Source organism: Dromiciops gliroides, chromosome 2 (assembly GCF_019393635.1).
Source record: "Dromiciops gliroides isolate mDroGli1 chromosome 2, mDroGli1.pri, whole genome shotgun sequence".
NCBI lineage: Eukaryota > Metazoa > Chordata > Mammalia > Microbiotheria > Microbiotheriidae > Dromiciops > Dromiciops gliroides.
The window spans coordinates 560,886,575-560,909,057 of record NC_057862.1 but is presented as its reverse complement, the minus strand read 5'-3'; the positions used below and the strand labels follow the sequence as shown (position 1 = coordinate 560,909,057).

General features: G+C 39.0%; 1 protein-coding gene across 5 annotated transcripts in view; it reads left to right on the top strand.

The window, feature by feature from the left end:
- Nucleotides 1-11,447, top strand: part of KAT14 (lysine acetyltransferase 14) — a 44,215-nt gene extending 32,768 nt beyond the window's left edge. For 2 of the 5 annotated variants that reach the window (XM_043983304.1, XM_043983306.1), the window contains 2 exons: nt 478-668; nt 4,404-11,447. In XM_043983304.1, coding sequence (XP_043839239.1) covers nt 478-668; nt 4,404-4,577 — 365 coding nt within the window. In that variant the 3' untranslated portion in view covers nt 4,578-11,447. Of the gene's footprint in view, nt 1-477; nt 669-4,403 lie in introns of those variants that run through there. The other 3 variants (XR_006354770.1, XM_043983305.1, XR_006354769.1) reach the window with 3 other exon arrangements.
- The last annotated feature ends 11,036 nt before the right edge of the window (nt 11,448-22,483 follow it).

Sequence of the window (22,483 nt, the reverse complement as noted above, 5' to 3'; positions counted from 1 at the left end):
ACTCATTAGTAAGGAGGAAAGAAATTGGTCTACCTACTACTTTCTTTCTTATAAAATATGACATGATTCAGAACTGCCTTAGGTTAAGCATGTGGTTGGTTCAAACTGACTTTGATTCTAGTTCCAACTCTGCAATTTTGTTACCTGGGACAAATGACTTCCCCTTTCTGGGCCTCAGTTTTCTCATCCCCAAAATGAGGTCAGATTAGACTATCCCTAAAGTTCCTTCTAACTCTTAATACTTTTTTTTAGTTCAGTTTTGTTGTACTTTATTATCCTCTCTATTTTCACATAGAAATCATTAGTCTCTAGAGTTAATTTTTGTTTTGGATATATTCTTTTTTGCATGTAAATGGTGTGTTTTTAGCATGTAAGTATAGGTTTTTAATTAATTTCCAAATTATTATATTTTGAATACTTGGGATAAGATTTGCTCTTACTTGCCATATCTTAGTTCCACTTGTTTTTTATCTTTAGGTATTGACTTGTCAGAATGCCTTCAGTATCCAGATTTCAGTGTTGTTGTTCTTTATAAGAAAGTCATCATTGCCTTTGGCTTTATGGTTCCTGATGTAAAGTATAATGAAGCTTATATTTCATTTCTATTTGTTCATCCTGAATGGAGGAGAGCAGGAATTGCAACTTTTATGATTTATCATCTCATTCAGGTAATTTATCCATGTTTATAATAGAATGGAATGGAAAAGCATTAAGCAATTATTAATGTGCCCAAGCACTGTGCCTAGTGCTAGAGAGAAATAAAAACAGAGAAACAAGACAGTATCTGCTCCCAAGGAGCTTATATCCTAATTAAAGAAGAGCACGCATATAGGTAGAGTCATCTGTAGAGCATATAGGGAGGCCAATTGGTCCTTAGGGTGCAGAGGCTAGGACATTTTGAAGCTCAGGTGTCAAGAGTGCAGTGGCAAAACAGATTGGCAATGCCTGGAGTATCCATAGGATAGAGCATTGACTCATCATAGTACTGTGTGGATCTGTGTGCTAGGCATGTCTTCAGAAAGGGGTTAGAGGGTCAGAGTAGAGCAGGACCTTGGGTAACCTCTGGTGGAAGGTGGGGATGGGGAGGATAGCTCAGCATTCTGCTGAGATGGGAACTGGATATTAAGAACTGAGGCAAGGAGGGGCAGCTAAGTGGTGCAGTGGATAAAGCACTGGCCTTGGATTCAGGAGGACCTGAGTTCAAATCTGGCCTCAGACACTTGACACTTACTAGCTGTGTAACCCTGGGCAAGTCACTTAACCCCCATTGCCCTGCCAAAAAACTTAAAAAAAAAAAAAAAAAGGTAGCCTTTATTGGCATGGGTTTGAAAGAGAAAAAAACTTTTGGATTAGCATAATAGAAAACTAAAATGGAAAAAATACACACCTTTCTTTCCCTTTTATTTGTATATTTCCTTTGGGCTTCAGACATTATTATTGGAATCATCAACATCATGGTACTGATAAATGGAAGGAGGGAACTGGAAAATATTTTAGAGTCCTAAATTTTTTTATCATATTCAAAATTGTATTGAAAAATTCATATGCTTCATTATTTGTTATTCCTTTACAGTTCTATTGGATTTCCTTTGCTTAAGCCTTCATTTTTATTTGCAATTGGGCCTAAAGGAGATTTTTTTTTTCATCATTAATGACAATAGTGACATTTAAGCACATCTTAAGTTTCCCAAAAGTTAGTCATTGCCATTGCTTTGTGAATGTATGAGTTGGTGTCTGACGTAGGGTGAGGCCTCTAAGATTATATTTTATTGAGATAGGGATATGGCCTGTACGATTTAATTGGCTATGGGTACTCCTGGATGAGGTAATTCCTTCTATTCAATGAAGATCAGCACACAGTCTTTGAAATTCAGTCTTAAAAGAGTTGTCTGGGGGCCCTGAGAGGTTAAAGTGAATTGCTAGCATTTGTGTGGCATGGGGGCTCTTGAATCAGGTCTTCCTAGCAACAGTATATTTTTTTTTGTTTGTTTTGTTTTTTCTTTTGTTTTGTTTTACAGGGCAATGAGGGTTAAGTGACTTGCCCAGGGTCACACAGCTAGTAAGTGTCTGAGGCCGGATTTGAACTCAGGTACTCCTGAATCCAAGGCCAGTGCTTTATCCACTGTGCCACCTAGCTGCCCCGCAACAGTACATTTTTGAGTGAGTTATATTTCAGCCATAAAACATAGTTTGTGTTCCCCATGCAGAAAAATACATACTATTTGTGCACTCCCATTGAATTGATTAATTAGGTTGCTGGTTTGTGTATAGGAGTATTTTTCTGGCCTTTTCCCATAAATCCTCCATTTTCAAATTTGTCTATATAGATTATAGGTTACATAAGTGAGTAGGAGACTAGAACTGACAATGCTGTTTTTCCTGTTCTTATTGGAAAAAGACTCAGTTTCCAGATTTTGGCAGTTCTGAAAGTTTTTCTGTCTGAATAGCAATCTTTCCCTCTTAATGTTCCTTTATCATTTATTTGTCTATACAACTCATGTCTGACCCTTATCCCTGGAATGCTCTTCTGCACTTTGATCTCTTAGTGTCCCTGCTTTCCTTCAAGACAGAGTTCACACCTTAAGTTGTCAGGCCTTTCCCAATCTTCCCAGGTACTAATGTTTTCCCCTTACATAATACCTTCATCTGCTCTGTAAATATATTTTATGTATCTGGTTATTTACATGTTTTCTCCCAATCAGAAGGTATACTCATTTAGACAGGGATTGTTTTTTGCCTTTATTTGTAGCCATCCCCAGCCCTAGTGTCTGGCACATAGTGAGAATTTTATAAATGGCTTCACTGACCTAGTAATGGCTAATCTTTCTTGTTGGAGTGAGTATGGAATCTGCAAAGTTGCCTGCCATATAATTAATTAGCCTTTTGAAACTTGGGCAAATCCCTTTAACTTCTCTCTGCTTCAGGCAGCCGAGTGTTCTCCAGTTTTTTACAGATAGCTGGCATTTTGTCTTTGTTATTTTTCTTTTTATGCATATATGTCCTCTCCCCTACCAGGTTTTAAGCCCTTTGGGGGCAGGGGCTATATATTATAACTCTGTTATTGGTTGCCCAGTAGGCATTTTATGATGGTCAGAAGGTTAGTTTTTTTTTTTCATTTATAAGTTTGTGCACGGATTTTCTTCTTTAGGTTTGCCTCACAAATAACTGTGGATCTGATTTGGGTTATGGTATGATCTATGGTGTTCTGTTTGTTTAAACAAAATGTAGTTAATTAAACAGAAAAATCTGGAGGTTGATGGGTTAATGTTAATAACTTCTCTCTTAGTTTAGCTAGGTATAGGCCTTGGGTACCCTCAATCAGATCTCCAGGAGTATGTTCAGTCTGCTGGGGTTTTTTTTGAGTGTACACTGCTCATAAAAAGATCTTAATTTTTCATGTAGATGTAATAATTACAAGGAAGTAAGGAACAAAGCATTTTATTAAATGCCTAAAATGTGCCAGAAGCCATCCTATAAGGACTTTACAAATAATCTCATTTGATGATCCTCATAACAGCTCTGGGAAATAGTTACTTATCCCTGTTTCATAGTCAAAGAAACTGCAGCAGACAGATGAAGTCACTTGTCATGGTCACCCAGCTAGAAAGGTCTGAGGCTGGATTTGAACTCCAGTCTTCCTGATTCCAGACCCAATGCTTTGTGCATTATGGCACCACCAGTTGCCTCTAATTATTAAAAGTTTTTTAATTAAGCTGTTTCTATTAAGTGAGGGGGAAACCATGTAAATTTTCCAGGACTTTAGCACTTCCTTATCTTTGTCTTCATTACAACCCCTGGGAGTCACATACTAAAGAGGGCAGCCTTGTTTTACTTTACTCTTGGAGAAAATCAGGCTTGGAGAGAGGCTTATTGGAACCCCAGACAGCTCTTTTCCAATTCACCATGTTGTGTCCACCATTTGAGCCCTCTGTACGTTGTTCTGTTCATGGAGGCTGATCGCCAGCCCCTTGGTAACCTTTTGGGGCGGGGAGGGGGGGAGGGGGGGGAGCATTCATTATAAAACAGACCTCATTTTCTCTCTTTTTTTTCCTTCAAGCTATTCACAAGTGTTTGATATTGGTGTGTTCTGAAATAATTAAATATAATTGAATTGTAAATTAGATTGTAACGTGGCTATATTATTCCTGGTCTCTCCTTTCAGGAGAAATAAATCAACTCAGCCCAAACCCTGCAGGGTACCTGTGTTCTGAGTGTTTGCATAAGCAGCAACATTCCATCCTGCTTCCAGCTGTTGCTATGTGTTGTAATGTCTCAGTTTCAGGTCTCTGATTTCTCACGTTTCACAGCTACTTCAATACCTACACTTAAAAGAGTTTCTTAACCTACTCATTTTCCCTAGAGGCCTTTTCATTTTAGTGTTGTTTTTCCCCGTCTTTTGGCAGACCTGCATGGGCAAGGATGTAACCCTTCACGTCTCAGCAAGCAACTCTGCTATGCTTCTGTACCAAAAATTTGGATTCAAGACTGAAGAATATGTCTTGGACTTTTATGACAAATATTATCCCTTGGAGAGTAAAGAGTGTAAACATGCATTTTTTCTGAGGCTACGTCGATGAGTTAGACGGAATACATACACTGCTCAGTGGAAATAAACCTATGGAGTACTAGAAGGCTTTCTGCTTTGATCCTTTTATCACCAAGTTGTAAAATCAGTGTGGTTATTGATGTTTCTGGTCAGCCTTTTAGCACATGCTGTGGTGCTGGGTGTCCTGCCTAACATGATCTTGAGGGAGGCCCTAAGTCACCTAAAAAGCTAACTTGGACATTGGGATGAATGGAGTGTGGAGAGCCAATCTAAATGAATTTCCTAAGCTGCTTTTTGGAGAGGACTTTAGACCAACACCTTGGGACACATGGGTACAAAAAACTGGACTGTGCAAAGAGCACTGCCTCTGCTTCACATGGTACACAGGTTTTTTTGTATTAATGTTGCATGGGACATTCTCCATGGGACAGACTTTATGAAAACTTTGAGACAGTTCTAATTGTTAAGTATACATTCTTCATGTTGAGCTGAAATCCTCTCAATGTTACTTTGTAAAATCTGTGCCCTCTGGGCCCAGCAGAATGAGGCTAATTCTTCCTTTTTAAATAAATGAAGACAATGACCATCTCTCATTCCAGTCCTTCCCCTCCTCATCTTCTCCAGGCTAAATAATCCCCAGTTCCTTCAACCAGTCCTCATGTCATAGCTTCTAGGCCTCTCCTCAGTTTGATCTCAGGATGAAAAGGACAATATTTAAACTAATAATCATTGTTGAGCTAGAATTTAAGAGTTTTAAGAATTCAAATTAGGTGAAAATGTATAGGAGTTCTACTCCAAAAATGGTCCTGTGTTTCTAATAATGACTAAGGAAATAAATTATGATGTTTGAATAAAGGGAATATGTGGAATTCTGATAACTTTCCCCAACTTTGGATTGTTTTCACTCCCATTACTTCAGCCGTTCAGGTGGCACAGTAGATAGAATATCAGTCTTAGAGTCAGAAAGGCTTGAGTTCAAATCCAGACTTGGACATCTGAGTGAACATGTGAGAGTCCCTTAACCTCAGCCTTTGTCTCCTCATGTATAAAATGGAAGGGATAAACATTTATGTAGTTAATACTGAGTGTTTCCTATGTGTCAGGTACTATGCTGAGCATGTGGGGTACAAGCATGAGCAGAAAGGATGGCCCTTGGCCTCCAGGAGCTTGTAGGAGTTCAAAAAGGAAGTGGGAGATGGAGGGAACTGAACAGACTTTGGCTTTGAAGTCCAGGGAAAATGTCAGGAATAAGGCTGGAAGGGAGCTGAGGGCAAGCCAGCTTGGGCCTCTTCACACTGTGGAGTCTCTACAAGCAATTTAGCAATGGGAAGAAAGGGGCAGACCAAGCTGCAAGTATGGTAAACTTTCCCAGGCTGAGAGGCCCAGGATGAACCAATAGTAAGAAGGGGCATGCTTTTAAAGTCCAGAGAAAGTCAGGAGCAGGGCCAGGAGGGGTATGGAAGTGATAATAGCACCTGTCTCACAGTTGTGAGGACCAAGTGAGAGAACATGTTAGGTGCTTTGCAAGCCTTAAAGCATTGTATAAAGTGCAAGCTATTATTATGACTGTAAATGTGTGGTTTATGCAAAAACAAGTTGTGTATTTTGTAGCAATTATAAGTGGAGAGTTGATGGTTTTCTTTCCACTTAATTTGTTGGTGATCATAGGCTTATATCTTCTCATTTTTACAGACAAGGAAACTTGAAACCCAGAGCTTAAATGATTTGCGGGAGATCACAGATAGGGAAAGCTGGAGTTTGAATCCAATACTCTGACTCTAAATTTAGCAGTACCTTTTACACTATCCCCTGCTTACTCTTAAGATAGCAATTTGTCCAGTATCTTTTATAAAAGCTGCAAAGAGGGGCAGCTAAGTGATAAAAGTAGATAAAGCACCCATTCAGGAGTAACTGAGTTCAAATCTGGCCTCAGACACTTGACAATTACTAGCTGTGTGACCCTGGGCAAGTCACTTAACCCTCATCACCCGGCAAAAAAGAAAAAACCGCAAAGAACTCAGTAAAGAATCCTTGGTTACAGGAAGGACCCACGACTAAAGCTTCATCAGTCTAGTCACTGGTGCCGAACCCTAGCTAGATAAACCACAGGGAGGAGGGGCCACCAAACCGGAATCCCAGCTTGAAACATTCTGTCCTAGAGGGGAGAAACATTCAATTCCTACCTGGACTATTGAGTGACATAGTAACAGTCCTGCCACCAGTTTAATTTGTTTGAAGGAATTATAGTTGGTGTGAGGGGACAGGTTCAGATTTCCTTCAAAGGAAGAAATGTCATTTTTACTTTCTTTGTTTAGCTCCAACTCTTAGAGCTTTTTGATTAACAAATTGGATTAAAATCTTTTCAATCATACCTGGGGGGTTTATGTTTTCCAAATATGAAAACCCACCTTTTAACTGTGAATATATCGTGCTTATACTTGCTACAAAGAACAGATAAAGTTTTCCTCTCATCTTGTGTAGAGGAGTACCTGAAGATAGTAATCATTGCCTTAATTGGGTCTCCATTTTTATAGCGGTTGTTTGGTGTGAGTAGTGATGTGTGTTTATGTATATCTATGTATATGTTGCATATGGGTGCATGTGTTTACCTGTAAGTAAAAAAGTTTTTTGTTTTTTTTAAAAGCTCAGTAAGGAGAGGCAGTCAAAACTTTTTATAGCATGGTGCTTTGCACTTAGGTATTCAATAAATATTGAATTATAACCTCTTAATGAACCTTTGGCTGTTTATGAAAATTTGAGCTTTACTATGCTCCAAAAAAAAAGCAAGTCTGTTTTTTAAAATTGAAATAAAGTCCCTACCCTTCTTGCATCCCAGACGTTACATATCATTTTTCCAGCGTTTATCATTTCTTTGTACTTTTTTTTAAATGGAAAAGAATCAAAAAAATTAGTTTTTTTAATTTTTAGAGAACCAACAGTTCCCAGCACATAGTTTAATAAATGTTTATCGATTTAGTGATACAGATGCTCCATACAGCTTTTGCTAATAGTTTGGAGATGACAGATTAAGTTGCCTATTATGGTGTAACAGTCATACTCACATTTACATAGTTCTTTTTCTTAAAAGAGCCCTGAAGCCTGTGAAGCAGCTGGATATTTCAGAAGAAAATTTATGAAGAAACTTGTATTTTTGAGTTTATTAAGATTCTTTTTTTTGGTAAGCCGGTTATTACTATTTAAAATTGTATTCCATATGTTGGAGCCAGGGTTAGGATGTAGTGTAAATCATGGCCCAAATGCCAATATGTGAAAGAGGGGAAGGCCTATCCTGAATGAAGAGCAGTATAACCCATTGTCAGATCAATTCCATGAAATCTTGGCATGATTACTTGGCTCCACAATTTTCTCCATTGTATTCCTGCATAAGTGCCTGGGGTTCATGATAGAGATTCTGCTCATGGATTGCTGTTGCTAGAGATATATTTGGAAAAATATAAATGGCTAAAGAGCAGTGTCTGCCATCACATCATGAAAATACCTACAAGTTATATTTCTGGGAATGTACTTTAAAAAAAAAAAATTGTCCCTTTCTCCAAGGACCTTAAATGGGTTAAATAAGAAAGATGTTTCTTGCGGCCTGTGGGAAACACCCCGGGGTTTTTGTACCCTGATGTGGGATACCAGGACTTATTCAAGAGATAGTGCCAAATGTTAGAATCCTATTTTCACAGTGGTGGAACTAGCTTACATGAAAAATGCCCCCAGGACTAAAGCCCCTAAGACTAAGGCTAGATTGAGGCAGCATAGGCAACTTCTGCCATGTTGTTAGAGGAATGTTTCCACATGGGTCTGGATGTGTTTACCTGGCTTGTGGTGACTAGTTGTCACTTCCCTAGAAGCCCATCTCTGTTGCAGGCAGGGATCCTGACTAAAGTCCTCGTGTGCTCGAAATCTTTAAGGGTTGGGATCGGGGCAGAAGAATGCCCTTCAAGCAAGCATAGCATCAGCAGGAGACATTTAGCTCAGCTATTCCATATTCCCTACAAGAAGTAAGAGAAATGCTCTCCCCTTCCACAAACAAAAACCCATACATGTTTCAGAGAAAGGGAAAAAGGTTTGGGGGAAGACTTATTCTACTCTGTAATAGTACTTTAAGGCAAAGTGTCTTTTAAACTATGAGTTGTGACCTTATTTGGGGTCACAGAACTGAATGTAGGGGTCGTGAAAAGTTCAGCTCCAGTAAGGTTATGTATAACTATTTTATATACCTATATGTACCTGGAGTCACGTAAAAGTTTCTCGGGTGAAAAGGGTTGGCGAGTGGAAAAAGTTTAAGAAGCCTTGCTCTTAAGGAAGTTCCAATGAACTTAGAAAATGAGAGTAGGCCTAACAAGGGAGAGGGAAAAGCTGAAGAGCTAAGGAAACGAAGTTCAGTTCAAGTGCCACCTTTTTTGTGACTTTTAAAAATCCCCCCATTTGCTAGTGGCTCTTCTATTACCTTTTATTTATTTTGTATATACTTACGTGTGTCTCCTTGGGTAGACTGTAAGTTATTTGAGGAAGGGAACTTTATTTCTCTGTAGGATAGCAGTTAGCACAGTTAAAGGCACATAATAGACATTAAATTAAATTGCTCCACAAGGCACTATAGCTAGTGGCAGTCATGACCAGCACCTCGGGTCCTACCTACTATGGTTACCATGACCCTGAATTGGTCCCTTGGATCCTCTCAGTGCCACAAGCAATTAGGGCTGTAAGTTGCAAACAATTGTTGATCTCTCCTACGTTGGTAAAATCTAAGGCCTAGACAAAAAGTAAAAAACCTCCAAAATTTGAAACAAAAAGCCAAAACCCACCTCATAAGGTGGTCCTAGTCCCTGGAACTGTATGCTTTTGTTATTACCACTCCCCCATCCTCCCTCCACCCTCATAGTACCTGGCATGATCTTAAGTACATAGTGGTTCTCAATGACAAGGCCATTAAGCATTATGGCTTAAGACCAAAGAACATGAAGTACTCTAGAGATGCCACATTTGTCCTCAAAAGAAATTTTGATTTGAAGACACAGTCCTGAAAGTGAAGTCGTTTGTCAAGTGTCTCTTCTACAGTGATAGAGGAAGGAACAAACTGCATATTTTCAGACCTCTAGGTTAATGCTTATCTCATGTCTTTGTTCTTGCCTAGTTAGTTGATGTTCAAGACAAAAAAGCTTTAAAATAAGACTTTGCAGTAACTAAACGTTTACTTCTTGGCTGGGGTCCAAGACAGTCCCAACTTAATACTGGCTTCTACTCCGTAAATGATAGTACTTTAAGGAAGTTCCAGTGAATTTAGAAAATGGGGGTGGAACTAAAAAGGGAGAGAGGGGAAGGCTGAAGAGCCAAGAAAGAAAAGCAGTTAAAAGCAAACATATACTTTACATTTTGCCAAATTGCCTCTCATTTAAACTAAAGGTAAGTTAGATAAAACTATATCCAGTAAAAGATTCAGAACTTTGGAAAACAGCTTCCTTGAAGAGCATATTCTTTGAAGGTTTTTTGGAAAATGGGAATGTTTGCTAGTTAGTTTAGGAACTTTGGGCCAAACTGTGACCTGTTATATTTACCTACTTACCTTTACTATGCATGCAGGCGAGGTGTGGTGGGTCAAAAAGATTGGAATTTCATTAAAACAACACAAAGGATTCTATATGAAACAGTTACTCCATTTTATGCCATTTACTTCTTAAATGATATATTTGCTTATTGAACTATGCATTTTTTGAAATGTTATGACTTTTGGGGTGTTACTATTTCAAATTTTTTAAATTTGTGAAATAAAACAAGCATTTTCATTAAAAATTCAACAGAATTTTTAAAAATGATTGCACTATTGCTAAGCTTCCAACTCCTCATTAAAAACCAAAAGGAGGAAAAAAAAAACCCTGAAAAATAAGCATAGTCAAGCAAACCGAATCTGTACTGTAGCCATGTTCAAAAATTTGTTTCTATGCCTTGTGTCCATCAACCCTCAGGAGTTGGGTAGTTGGAGATTGCATTGATCACAATTTTTAAATCTTTCAAGGTTTTTTCTTTCTAATGTTTCTGGCCATGTAGAAGTTCTTGCTTAGCTCACTTCTCTCTATATCAGTTTATATAACCTAAGATTCTATGATATTTCTTCCACAGTTTCTTGTGACACAATCATTCATATTCCATAATTTGTCTAGACATTCCTCAGTTGTCTAAGAGACCATTTTAGGCACCTCTTTAGATTCTAGTTCTTTTCTTCTTACCACCCCTCTTCAGTTCACCCTTCAGGATCAAGAAGTTCGTTTTGGGGCGGCTAGGTGGCGCAGTGGATAAAGCACCGGCTCCGGATTCAGGAGGACCTGAGTTCAAATCTGGCCTCAGACACTTAACACTTACTAGCTGTGTGACCCTGGGCAAGTCACTTAACCCCCATTGCCCTGAAAAAAAATAATAACAAAAAAAAGAAGTTCGTTTTGCTTGGGACTATTTTCCCCTAAATATCTTCTTTCTTAATCCACACCCCAATTCAAATCCTCCCCCTCTACACACACACACACACACACACACACACACACACCTCATTGTTTCCTTGTTGAGTTTGTTATATTTCTAGAGCAGACTATGTCTGTCCTTTGTCTATTCCAGATGAGTGGGATTCATCTGATGCTGATGCCCACTCCCCCATCCCTTCCATATTTTTATACTTATGTACCCCAGTTGTAAGAAATTGAAAAAGTTCCACCACTTTCCTCCCTTCTACACTTGTGTTCCTCCTTTTATCATCCCAACTCTTTACTCTCTCTTCTTTTCTCTAATAATAAACAGTTTGGAGTTCAAAATTTTATCCCTCCTTCCCTCCCCTCTATCCCCCCTCCCTAAGGTGGTAAGCAATCAGATGTGGGTTTACACATGTACAATTATGTAAAACATTACCATATTAGTCATTTTGTATAAGAAAACTGGAATAAAAGAAAAAATGAGAGTGAAAAATAGCATGCTTCAGTTTGTTCAATCAATATCAGTTCTTTCTTTGGAGAGGGATAGTATGCTTCATCATTAGTCCTTTGGGATTGTCTTGCATCATTGTATTGCTGAGAATAGTTAAGTCATTCAACAGTTCTTCATCAAACGATATTGCTGTCTCTGTGAACAACTTTCTTTTGGTTCTGCAAATTTCACTATACATCAGTTCATACAAGTCTTTTCCAGACCTTTCTGAAATCATCCTGCTTTTCATTTCTTATAGCACAATAATATTCCATCACCATCATAAATACTACAGCTTGTTTAGCCATTCCTCAATTGATGGACATTCCTTTGATTTCCAATTCTTAGCTACCCCAAAAAGAGTTGCTATAAATATTTTTGTACAAATAGATCTTTTTCTCTTTTTTGGATATCTTTAAATTCTTTACCCTCTTCAGATCCTTAGAACAGAGTCAGGGCAGCTAGGTGGCGCAGTGGATAAAGCACTGGCCCTGGATTCAGAAGGACCTGAGTTCAAATCCAGCCTCAGACACTTGACACTTACTAGCTGTGTGACCCTGGGCAAGTCACTTAACCCCCATTGCCCAGCAAAAATAAAAAATTAAAAAAAAGAACAGAGTCAATGCTTTTTCCTCTTCTCCACTCCCACCCCACCAAGATTTATATTTTTAAAAATTTAACTCCCTTGGGGCAGCTAGGTGTTGCAGTGGATAAAGCACCGGCCCTGGATTCAGGAGGACCTGAGTTCAAATCCGGCCTCAGACACTTGACACTTACCAGCTGTGTGACCCTGGGCAAGTCACTTAATCCCCATTGCCCCGAAAAAAACAAAACAACCCCCCCCCAAATTTAACTCCCTTAATACCCTTTAAAGACATTAAGGTTCTTAAGAGACACTTGCTTCCCCCCTCCTTCCATTAGAGTGTTAGCACATCATCATAAAGCTTCTTACAATTGTTCAAATAAATTTATTTTTCTAGGTTTCTCTGGACTTGTATCTGTATTTCAAACTTACTACTCTGCTTTGCCCTTTTCAGCAGAAATGTCTGAAATTCCTCTATTCTTTTTTTTTTTTTTTTTAGCGAGGCAATTGGGGTTAAGTGACTTGCCCAGGGTCACACAGCTAGTAAGTGTTAAGTGTCTGAGGCCGGATTTGAACTCAGGTACTCCTGACTCCAGGGCCGGTGCTCTATCCACTGCGCCATCTAGCTGCCCTCCTCTATTCTTTTATAAGTCCATTTCCCCCCCTGTTGGATTATATTCAGCTTTGCAGTGTAAGTTTTTCTTGGTTGTAAGCCTATCTCCTGTGTCTTTTGGAAAGTCATATTCTAAACTTTCCTCTGGTTTATAGTAAAAGCTCCTATGTTTTTAGTGATCTTGACTGATAGAATCTTGGTATTTGAACTGCTTGCAGCATTTTTTCTTTGACTTGAGAGCTTTAGTTTTTGGCAATGACATTTCTAGAACTTTTTATTTTGGGGTTCCTTTTGGAAGGGGGTTGGCTCTTTCAGGCTTCGGTTTCCCCCTTGGTTATAATTGATCTGGGCAGTTTTCATTTGTGATTTTAAAAAATCTAGTGTCCTGTCCTAAAGAATTATTTTGGTAGCTGAAATGGCAAACACACTAGAGTGATGAGAAATGAGTCAGGGAAACCAATCAGAAGGCTATTTCAGTAATTGATGTATGAGGAGAGGAGGGCCTGCACCAGGGTGATGGCAGTGATCTCTAACGCTGACTCCCCCCTCCTCTCAGTGCCAGCCCACTTCTTCTGTTCCTTAAGTACACTATCCCTCTGGTGCTATGGTATTGAGGGAGAGAAGAAGCCAGCTGCCATTGCTGAGAACCTTTTGATGTTCACAATATCAATGATAAAAAAAGAAATACACTAGAGAAGGAAAGTCAACCAGTAGCCCTAATACAAACCTGGCTGGTTGAGTTCATACTCCATGGAGTAAGTAGCAGCCCCTACCTCCATTATATCAGGATGAAGAAGGCCAATCCTTAGTCTAATATCTGAGGATGAAAAACTACATAAAGAGGTAGGATACCTTGATATATATTTTTTAATTTAAATAATTACATGTAAAGACATGTACAATTATACATAAAGGCAATTTTTAACATTTAAAAATTTTTTTGAGTTCCAAATTTCCTCCCTCTTACCTCCCCCTTTTCCTTACTGAAACAGTAAGCAATTTAATGTAGGTTATACATGTACAATCATGAAAAACATTTCCATATTAGTCATGTTGTGAAAGAAGACACAGACCCAAAGAAAAAAAGAAAAACCCTGAAGAAAATAAAAGAGTGAAAATTAGTATGCTTCAATCTGCATTCAGACTCCATCAGTTCTTTCTCTGGATATGGATAGCATTTTTCATCAGGAGTCCTTTGGAATTTTCTTGGATAATTGCTGAGAATAGTTAAGTCATGCACAGTATGACTTACAATATTGCTGTTACTGTGTACAATGTTCTCTTGGTTCTGCTCACTTCACTTTTCATCAATTTGTGTAAGTCTAGGTTTTTCTTAAATCATCCTTGTCATTTCTTATAGCACAATAGTATTCCATTACAATCATATACCACAACTTGTTGAGCCGTTCCCCAATTAATGGGCATCCCCTCAATTTTCCAGTTCTTGGCTATCATAAAAAACTGCTATTTTTGTACAAATAGGTTCTCCACCCCCCTGCCCCCACCCCCACCACCTCTTTTGGATCTCTTTGGGATACAGAGCTAACCTAATAATGGTATTGCTGGATCAAAGGGTATGCACATTTTGATAGTCCTTTGGGCATAGTTTCAAATTGCTCTCCAGAATGGTTGGATCAGTTGACAACTCTAGCAACAGCACATTAGTGTCCCAGTTTCCCCATATCAGGGCAGCTAGGTGGCATAGTGGATAAAGCACGGGCCCTGGATTCAGGAGGACCTGAGTTTAAATCCAGCCTCAGACACTTAACATTTACTACCTGTGTGATCCTGAGCAAGTCACTTAACCCTCATTGCCTCACCAAAAAAACCAAAAAAAATCCTCATATCCCCTGAAACATTTATCATATTCCTTTTTTTGTTATATGAGCCAATCTGACAGGTGTGAGATGGTACTTCAGAGTTATTTTAATTTGTATTTCTCTAATCAATAGTGATTTAGAGCATTTTTTTTTCATCCATCTATAGATAGCTTGTTTTCTTCATCTAAAAACTGCCTGTTTATATCCTTTAACCATTTATCGTATTCTTGTAAATTTGCCTCAGTTCTCTATATATTTGAGAAATGAGGTCTTTATCAGAGACACATGCTGTAAAAATTGTTTCTCAGCTTTTTTCTTTCCTTCTAATCTTGGTTGCATTGCTTTTGTTTGTGCAAAAGCTTTTTAATTTAATATAATCAAAATTATCCATTTTACATCTAGTAATGTTCTTTATCTTTTATTTGGTTATAATCTCTTCTCCATAAATCTGACAAGTAAACTATTCCTTGCTCTCCTAAATTGCTTATGGTATCAACTTTTATTGTTTAAATCATGTACCTATTTTGACCTTATCATGGTATACAGTATGATATTTTGGTCTATACATAGTTTCTACCATACTGTTTTCCATTTTTCCCAGCAGATTTTATTAAATAGTGAGTTCTTGTCCCAAAAGCTGGGGTCTTTGCATTTTTCATTCATTAGATTGCTATGGTCATTTGATAACTAGTCTATTCCAGGGCTTCTTAAACTTTTCTCACTTACAACCCCTTTTTGCCCCATAAATTTTTATGTAACCCCAGGTATATATGTATATAAAATAGGTATACATAACCTTTTACTGTTGCCGAATTTTTCATGAACACCCCCTACCCCCATTCAGCTATGTGACCCCATATGAGATCATGACCCACAGTTTAAGAAGCTAGGGTCCATTCCATTGATCCACCATGGTAGGAAACCTTTTTTTAACTTATTTTTAATTTTTTTTTAAAGCAAATTTAAAAAGAACATTGTTAGCATGATTTTTAGTTTAGAAATGTAGTTGTGGGGCAGCTAGGTGGCGCAGTGGATAGAGCACTGGCCCTGAATTCAGGAGTACCTGAGTTCAAATCCGGCCTCAGACACTTGGCACTTACTAGCTGTGTGCCCCTGGGCAAGTCACTTAACCCCCATTGCCCCACAAAAACAAAAACAAAAACAAACAAAAACAAACAAACAAAAGAAATGTAGTTGCAGGGCAGCTAGGTGAAGTGGGTAAAGCACTGGCCCTGGATTCGGGAGGACTTGAGTTCAAATCCAGCCTCAGACACTTGACACTTACTAGCTGTGTGACCCTGGGCAGGTCACTTAACCCTCATTGCCCAGCAAAAACAAACAAAAAGAAATGTAGTTGCATTCTCAATTAACTGAGTCCAATGAAAACTGAAAATATTTGAGCCATAAGGCTATGTTTTTCAAATAATGTTGCCCATATCTTCTCAAAAGTAAGCTCTGCATAACTGACATGTTTTCTTTAAACAGTTTTATTGAATTATCACAGCATCACAAGGATTAGGTGGTCATCTAGTCAAACCTAAAAAAAATTCCCTCTCCCATAATACTGTCTCAGTCATGGGGCTTATCTTACTATTATAGAAAGGCTCTTCAACTCAGTTGGGCTAAGGAAGCTTCTGGGTCTGGTAGCATATCAGGGGCCCCCTTGGCCATACTCTGCTTCCATGGCAGATTTTTTGTCAGGAGGGTCAAGGGTTGGGGAAGAGATAATGAGAATATCCATAGTATGTTTGGCCCTGAGTCCAGAGGAATAGGGAATTCTCAATCAGAACAAGTTATTCTAGCTTCTTCTGACTCCAGTAGTAGTTCTATCAGGGGCCAGCTTTGCTATATAGTCTCTTCCTGTGGCAAGTTTATTCTCAGGAAGAGGGGACCCTGGAAGGAAAGATTTATACATATGTGTGTGTGTGTGTGTATTTATACATGTGTATATGTAGGTATGTATATATAAATCTAAACACACAGACATATATATTATGTATGCATGCATATATTTATGCGTGTATATATGTATTATGGGCCGGCTTTCCCAAAATCCTCTCCTTTGTCAGGCCTCTCAGGAGGAGGGCAAGGGGCAAGTTGGATGTTTCATATAAGATTTGACCCTGAGGCCCCAGAACCAGTGGAGATCCCCAAATAACATTGAGTTCCAGTAGCTTCTTCTTGGTCTAGTCATGTCATCAATGTCCAGCCTTGCCCTATTCAGCTCTTTTGATAGGTTTCTCCTTACCATGAAGGGCCAGGAAGAGAAGGTAGAAATATTTTATATATAATGCATGGCCAAGAGTTGCTATAAGTAATAGTGATTTTCAACTAGAACAATTATTCTATTCCGATAGTACCATCAGGGGTCAGCCTTGCTATTGACAGAAAAATTGTTAATATAAGGACAGAATTATTAATGTCTAATGTAATACTACTTGCCACTCCCTTAAATGATCCTAGTAATATCAGAATTTCAGTAATGTCCTTGCATTCCTACTTTTTTTTTTTTTGCATCCCTACTCTTAAACTATTTATTCTTTTATTTTTTTTTAGTGAGGCAATTGGGGTTAAGTGACTTGCCCAGGGGCACACAGCTAGCAAGTGTTAAGTGTCTGAAGGTGGATTTGAACTCAGGTACTCCTGACTTCAGCCCCGGTGCTCTATCCACTGTGCCACCTAGCTGCCCCAAACTATTTATTCTTGATTAGGTTGAGGAGAACCACACCCTAAGGCCCCCCACCCTGGGATTTTACCTAGTAAAGGCATGCAGCTTGAGCTGGATCTCAGCTCCTGATGTCCTTGCCCTCTTCCATTGGGATTGATGGCATGAAAGGCAAAACAGCCAGAATGAAGTGGTTTTCCTTGCCCAGATTGCCAAGGGTCACTGAGGGTCTCATGACCAGGACTTGCTCCCTCATCAATCCCCCTTCCCCCACTTCTAAAGCTATAAAAACTTTCTCATGGGTCTCTTTAGTTGGGAAATCCATTGGACATTCCCCAGGGTGGCAGATTTGCTGCCCTGTTATCTCAATTAAAGATACTTTTTTCCTCAGTTCATGGCTTTGATTTATTTCAGGACTTGACACTATAAATGATATAATGTAAGGATTATATTGGACTCTGAACTGATAGAACTCAATTGATGGCAGGGCAAAATTTTATTCTTTTTTTTCTTTTGCGAGGCAATGGGGGTTAAGTGACTTGCCCAGGGTCACACAGCTAGTGTCAAGTGTCTGAGGTTGGATTTGAACTCAGGTCCTCCTGAATCCAGGACCGGTGCTCTTTCCACTGCGCCACCTAGCTGCCTTGCAAAATTTCCTTCTAAAAGCACTAAGTTAAAATGTGGTCCCTCATGCAAGTTGGGTGTGTTGGGTGTTTCACAGTCACTTATATTAAAAAATATGAGTGAGAAGTAATATACAGGCTTTTAATCTTTTAATGAACAAAAATATATTTTCTCTGCCTTCCTCCATCCTATTCAAAAGAAAAACAAAACCCTTACAAGGACACATGGATAAGAAAAAAAAAATCCCATATCATCCATGTCCAAAAATATATGTCTCCTCCTGTAGGTAGGTAGCGCAGGGGCTCGAGCTCTGAGCTTGGAGTCAGGAAGACCTAAATTCAAATTCAGCCTCAGACATTTAGTAGCTGTATGACCCTGGGTAAGTCATGTAATCTGCCTCATTTTCCTCAACTGCGGATAATAATAGCACCAACTTCACAGTGTTGTTGTGAAGATCAAATGAAATATCTGTAAAGTGCCCGGGACACATTAGGTATTTATACTTAACCCTCAATTGAGGGGCAAGCTTATTAATTGTTATATGTTATGAATATGAAAACTACAAATTGTTTAATCAACAAATATCTGTGTGTATTATATTATATATTTAAGATTTGTTTGTGTTCCAAAAGATTCTTAATTTTATTTGAATAAAATATGAGCCAAAAAATTAGTTGTGTTGATTGTTTTTTCAAAAGTGTAAGGATTGTGTGACAATTTTTTGCTGCTAAAAACATTTGCTAAATGAATAAATGAGCGGATCACCCAATATGCCTATTCTGTAAGGAAAAGGTGGGGCAGTAGATAAAGGACTGGCCTTGGAGTCAGGAAAATGAAAATTAATCATTAACTACAGTTTTGTGACCTGGGGCAAGTTGAATCCCTCAGTGCTCTTGGCAACTCTTTGAAATTATAAATTAGTGATGAGTTACTGATTTCTGTCAGTGGAGGGACATTCCACATCTGGAATATTCTCACCCCCCCAAAAAAATCACAACTCACATGTACATACAGTACAAGAGCTTCCTTTCCAATAACCCTATGAGGGTACTACTTCAAACATTATTCTCATTTTACCAATAGGAAAACTGAATTTCTGAAAGGTTAAGTGACTTACCCAGAGTCATATAACTCGGTAAATATCTGAAGGAATTCCAAGTCATGTTACTGACTCCAAGTCCAGCATTCTATCCATTAAGCTCCTTCTAAGACATACTTCTTATTCATCGGTTCATGAAACAGTGGCCATTTTATGCTTTTCACACTTGCTGTAGGGGAAGTACAGTGTTGCATCATGGGTACAAAAACCCAAGACAAAAGTGTCCAGGGGCCTGTAGGTTCTTTAAATTCTGGACAGGATCCTATAATTCAATTCCAAGCCAAATGTCATCTTAAATCTGTCCATTTTATTCATTTCTTTCCCCTTTGTGTTCCCAACCATTTCCTTTTCTACTGGTCTCCTTTGTAGCCTAGAAGGGATTTACTCACACCATGGCTGAATGGCTAGGACATCCACCAATTGGACTCTAACCTGAGTCCTACAAAGGAGGCTAGCTAGTAAGCAATGAAGTTTCATCCTCCTCCTCTAAGATATGAAGGGAGACACAATCCACAGAGAACTTCCAGGGTGGAGCCAAGATGGCAGAGGAAAGGCAGTGAGCTCTCGAACTCATGACATGATCGCTCCAAAAAACATCCAAATAAAGACATAGGACAATTCCTGGAGCAGCAAAACCCATAGAAGAATGTGCTGAAATCATCTTCCTACCAAGGACAGCTTGGAAGGTTGGAAGGAGGGAGCTACTGTGCTGAGACAGGAGTGGAGCCCAACCCCACAGTCACTCTAAGATATGAAGAGAAAAGACCTTCCTTGGTGTTTATAGAAAGTTTAGTTGAGGACAGAGTTCCATGTAAAGAGATTTCACTATCTAATTGATCCTTGATATGTAACATGGTAGTCAAGGAGATTCTCTATAATAAACATTGATTAAATTCCTCCTCCTCTTCATTAAGGACCTGCTATGTTCCAGGCTCTGTGCTAAGCTCTGGGAATACAAAAAAGAAAAAGAAATACAGTTTCTTCCCTTAAGAGCTCATAATTTTATTTATATATATATATATATATATATATATATCATTAAATATTTCCCAATCGCATGTAAAAATATTTTTAAAATTCATTTTAAAAAGTATTTTATCTATTTTATTTTTCTTAATTACTTGTACAAAAATCTTAACATTCTTTTTTCCTTTAAATTATTTTAGTATTTTATTTTTCCCCAATTACATGTAAAAACATTCATTTAAAAAAATGAGTTCTAAATGACCTATTTGCACCTCTCTCACCCCTTGAGAGGGTAAGCAATATAATATTGATTATGCATGTGAAGTCATGCAAAACAGATTTCCATATTAGCCACATTGCAAAAGAAAACACAAACATACAAACCCAAGAAAAATAATGTAAAAAAGTATGCTTCTGTTTGCATTCAGAGTTATTAGTTCTCAGAAGGGGGATAGCATTTTTTTATCATGGATCTTTTGGAATCATCATGGATGATTATCTTGATTAGAGTGGCCAAGTCTTTCACAGTTGATCATCCTAACAATATTGCTGTAACTGGGGCAGCTAGGTGGCACAGTGGATAAAGCACTGGTCCTGGATTCAGGAGGACCTGAGTTCAAACCCGGCCTCAGACACTTGACACTTACTAGCTCTGTGACCCTGGGCAAGTCACGTAACCCTCATTGCCCCACAAAATAAATTAATTAAATTTAATTTAAAAATATATATATATATATATGTATTGCTGTAACTGTGTACAGTGTTCAAGGAGTTCATATCTAATGGTATACAGTGTTCATATCTAATGGGAGAAGACAGTAGCCAAAAGGAAACTGAAAAGGGTAAATGATACATTATGATAATAAAGGAGTAATTTTTTTTGGGGCAACAGAGCAGCTGGTGGCAAAGGAGGAGACTGGTGGGATTGTGACTTTGGGGGAAGTTTTTCCTCCTCCCTTCAGCCATCCAATCAGAAGGGCAGAAACTACTCCAGAGTATTGATGAGATATGAGTTCCAGAGTTGAAACAACCTTTGTGATGATGAATTTCCAGGTGATGAGCTTCTCTTGGCAGGGTTGGGGTTGGCAGGGCAGGAATGGGTGTGTGTGCGTGTGTGTGTGTGCGCGCGCGCATATGCGCGTGTTAGCACTAGAGAAATAACCATGATGGTAGAGTCGAAACCAAGCAGAACAGCTGGTGGCAGATGATTGCTCTAATTATATTTCAATCAGATAATGCTTAGGGAAGCTTTCCTGGAAAAGTGGAAAAGTTATTGGGTCTGTTTCCAGTTGTAGTTTCCTAATTTGCAAAATAGAGATTGCATCTTTCGACTATATACCTCAGCATTGTTGTAAGGAAATCACTATATTAAATGTGAGTTGTTATACTTTGTAAAGGTCTCTCTATGGATATCAAAATGGATTGGGATTCCTGGATCAGCAGATCCATTTAGAATAAATACCATTGTAGCAGGGACTGCAAACTTTTCCTTCCAGTGAAGGGCTTCTCTCTTTCCAGGTCAGGAGCCTGGCCTGGAATCCACTGGTTCCACCCTGTCCCCTATGGAGAACTTTAGTAAAACAGCCCAGGGTTGAGTTGCATAACTTGGATCAGTTTCTGTGGAGGAAAACAGACACAGGGAGCAAGAACAGTGTTGTTGTTTTTCGTCCTTCCTTTATCAGGCTGATGTCATGACTTGCAGTGAATTGGATTTAAGTGGGGGAGGGCTGTAGGGAGCAAGATTGCCTCTTAGAGACCCTACGAGACTCAACCGGAAGTGTGCTGCCTGCCCAGATGCCACAGATGGGAAGAGATAAATGCGGCAGCTTCGTCATGAGGTGACCCAGAGTAGAAAATGCACCTGTTGGAGGTGGTATAAAAAATGTGTTTCTAAAACTGGCTAAAAATACCCACCAGTTAGGTCTGTGGAAATTGAAGGTAAGATAATAGATGATTCATACTTTGGGGACAGAATTCTAGAACTATTATTCCCTTTCTGGCTGTGCTTCTGACTCTGTCTTTGGACCTTGACCTATAACTCATGGAAGGCCTGGAATGTCCAGGCCCTCAAGCCTATAGGCTTTCCTTACTCTAGAATAGCCCTCCATAGTGGGCCTTCTTGTCCCATGGGCAAGTTCCTTTCCAGGTCCTTTATGTTTGGTACAGTTACAAGTTGACCATGCTTCATTTCTCTCCCAGCATCTGACACCCTCCACATTTCACAGCTCTGCCCCTATGTGGGTGCCTTATCTCCTGTAGGCCCCTGCTTTTCAGCTCCTTTTTATAGGTTGTCTTCAGCTATTAGCAGGTAGGGCAGAAACAGTCTCTTTTTGCTTCTATCTTCAGCCCTAAGCACCACGCCAGGCACACAGTCAGCACTTAACAAATGTTTGTTGCCTGCCCACCTGTCAGAAGAGGTTCTAGTGTAATCACCCAACAGTTTAGTTGCCCAAGAACTAGACACCAGAGGTGTGTTCTGAGCTGGACCTGCCTCAGGCCAGTCACCTGGTGCTTTAAATCTGTTATTGAGATGAGGCAGTCATAAATCCATTCAGCAGTTAGCAAAAGCTTTGCTTGGGGGTGCAGCTAGGTGGTGAAGTGGGTAAA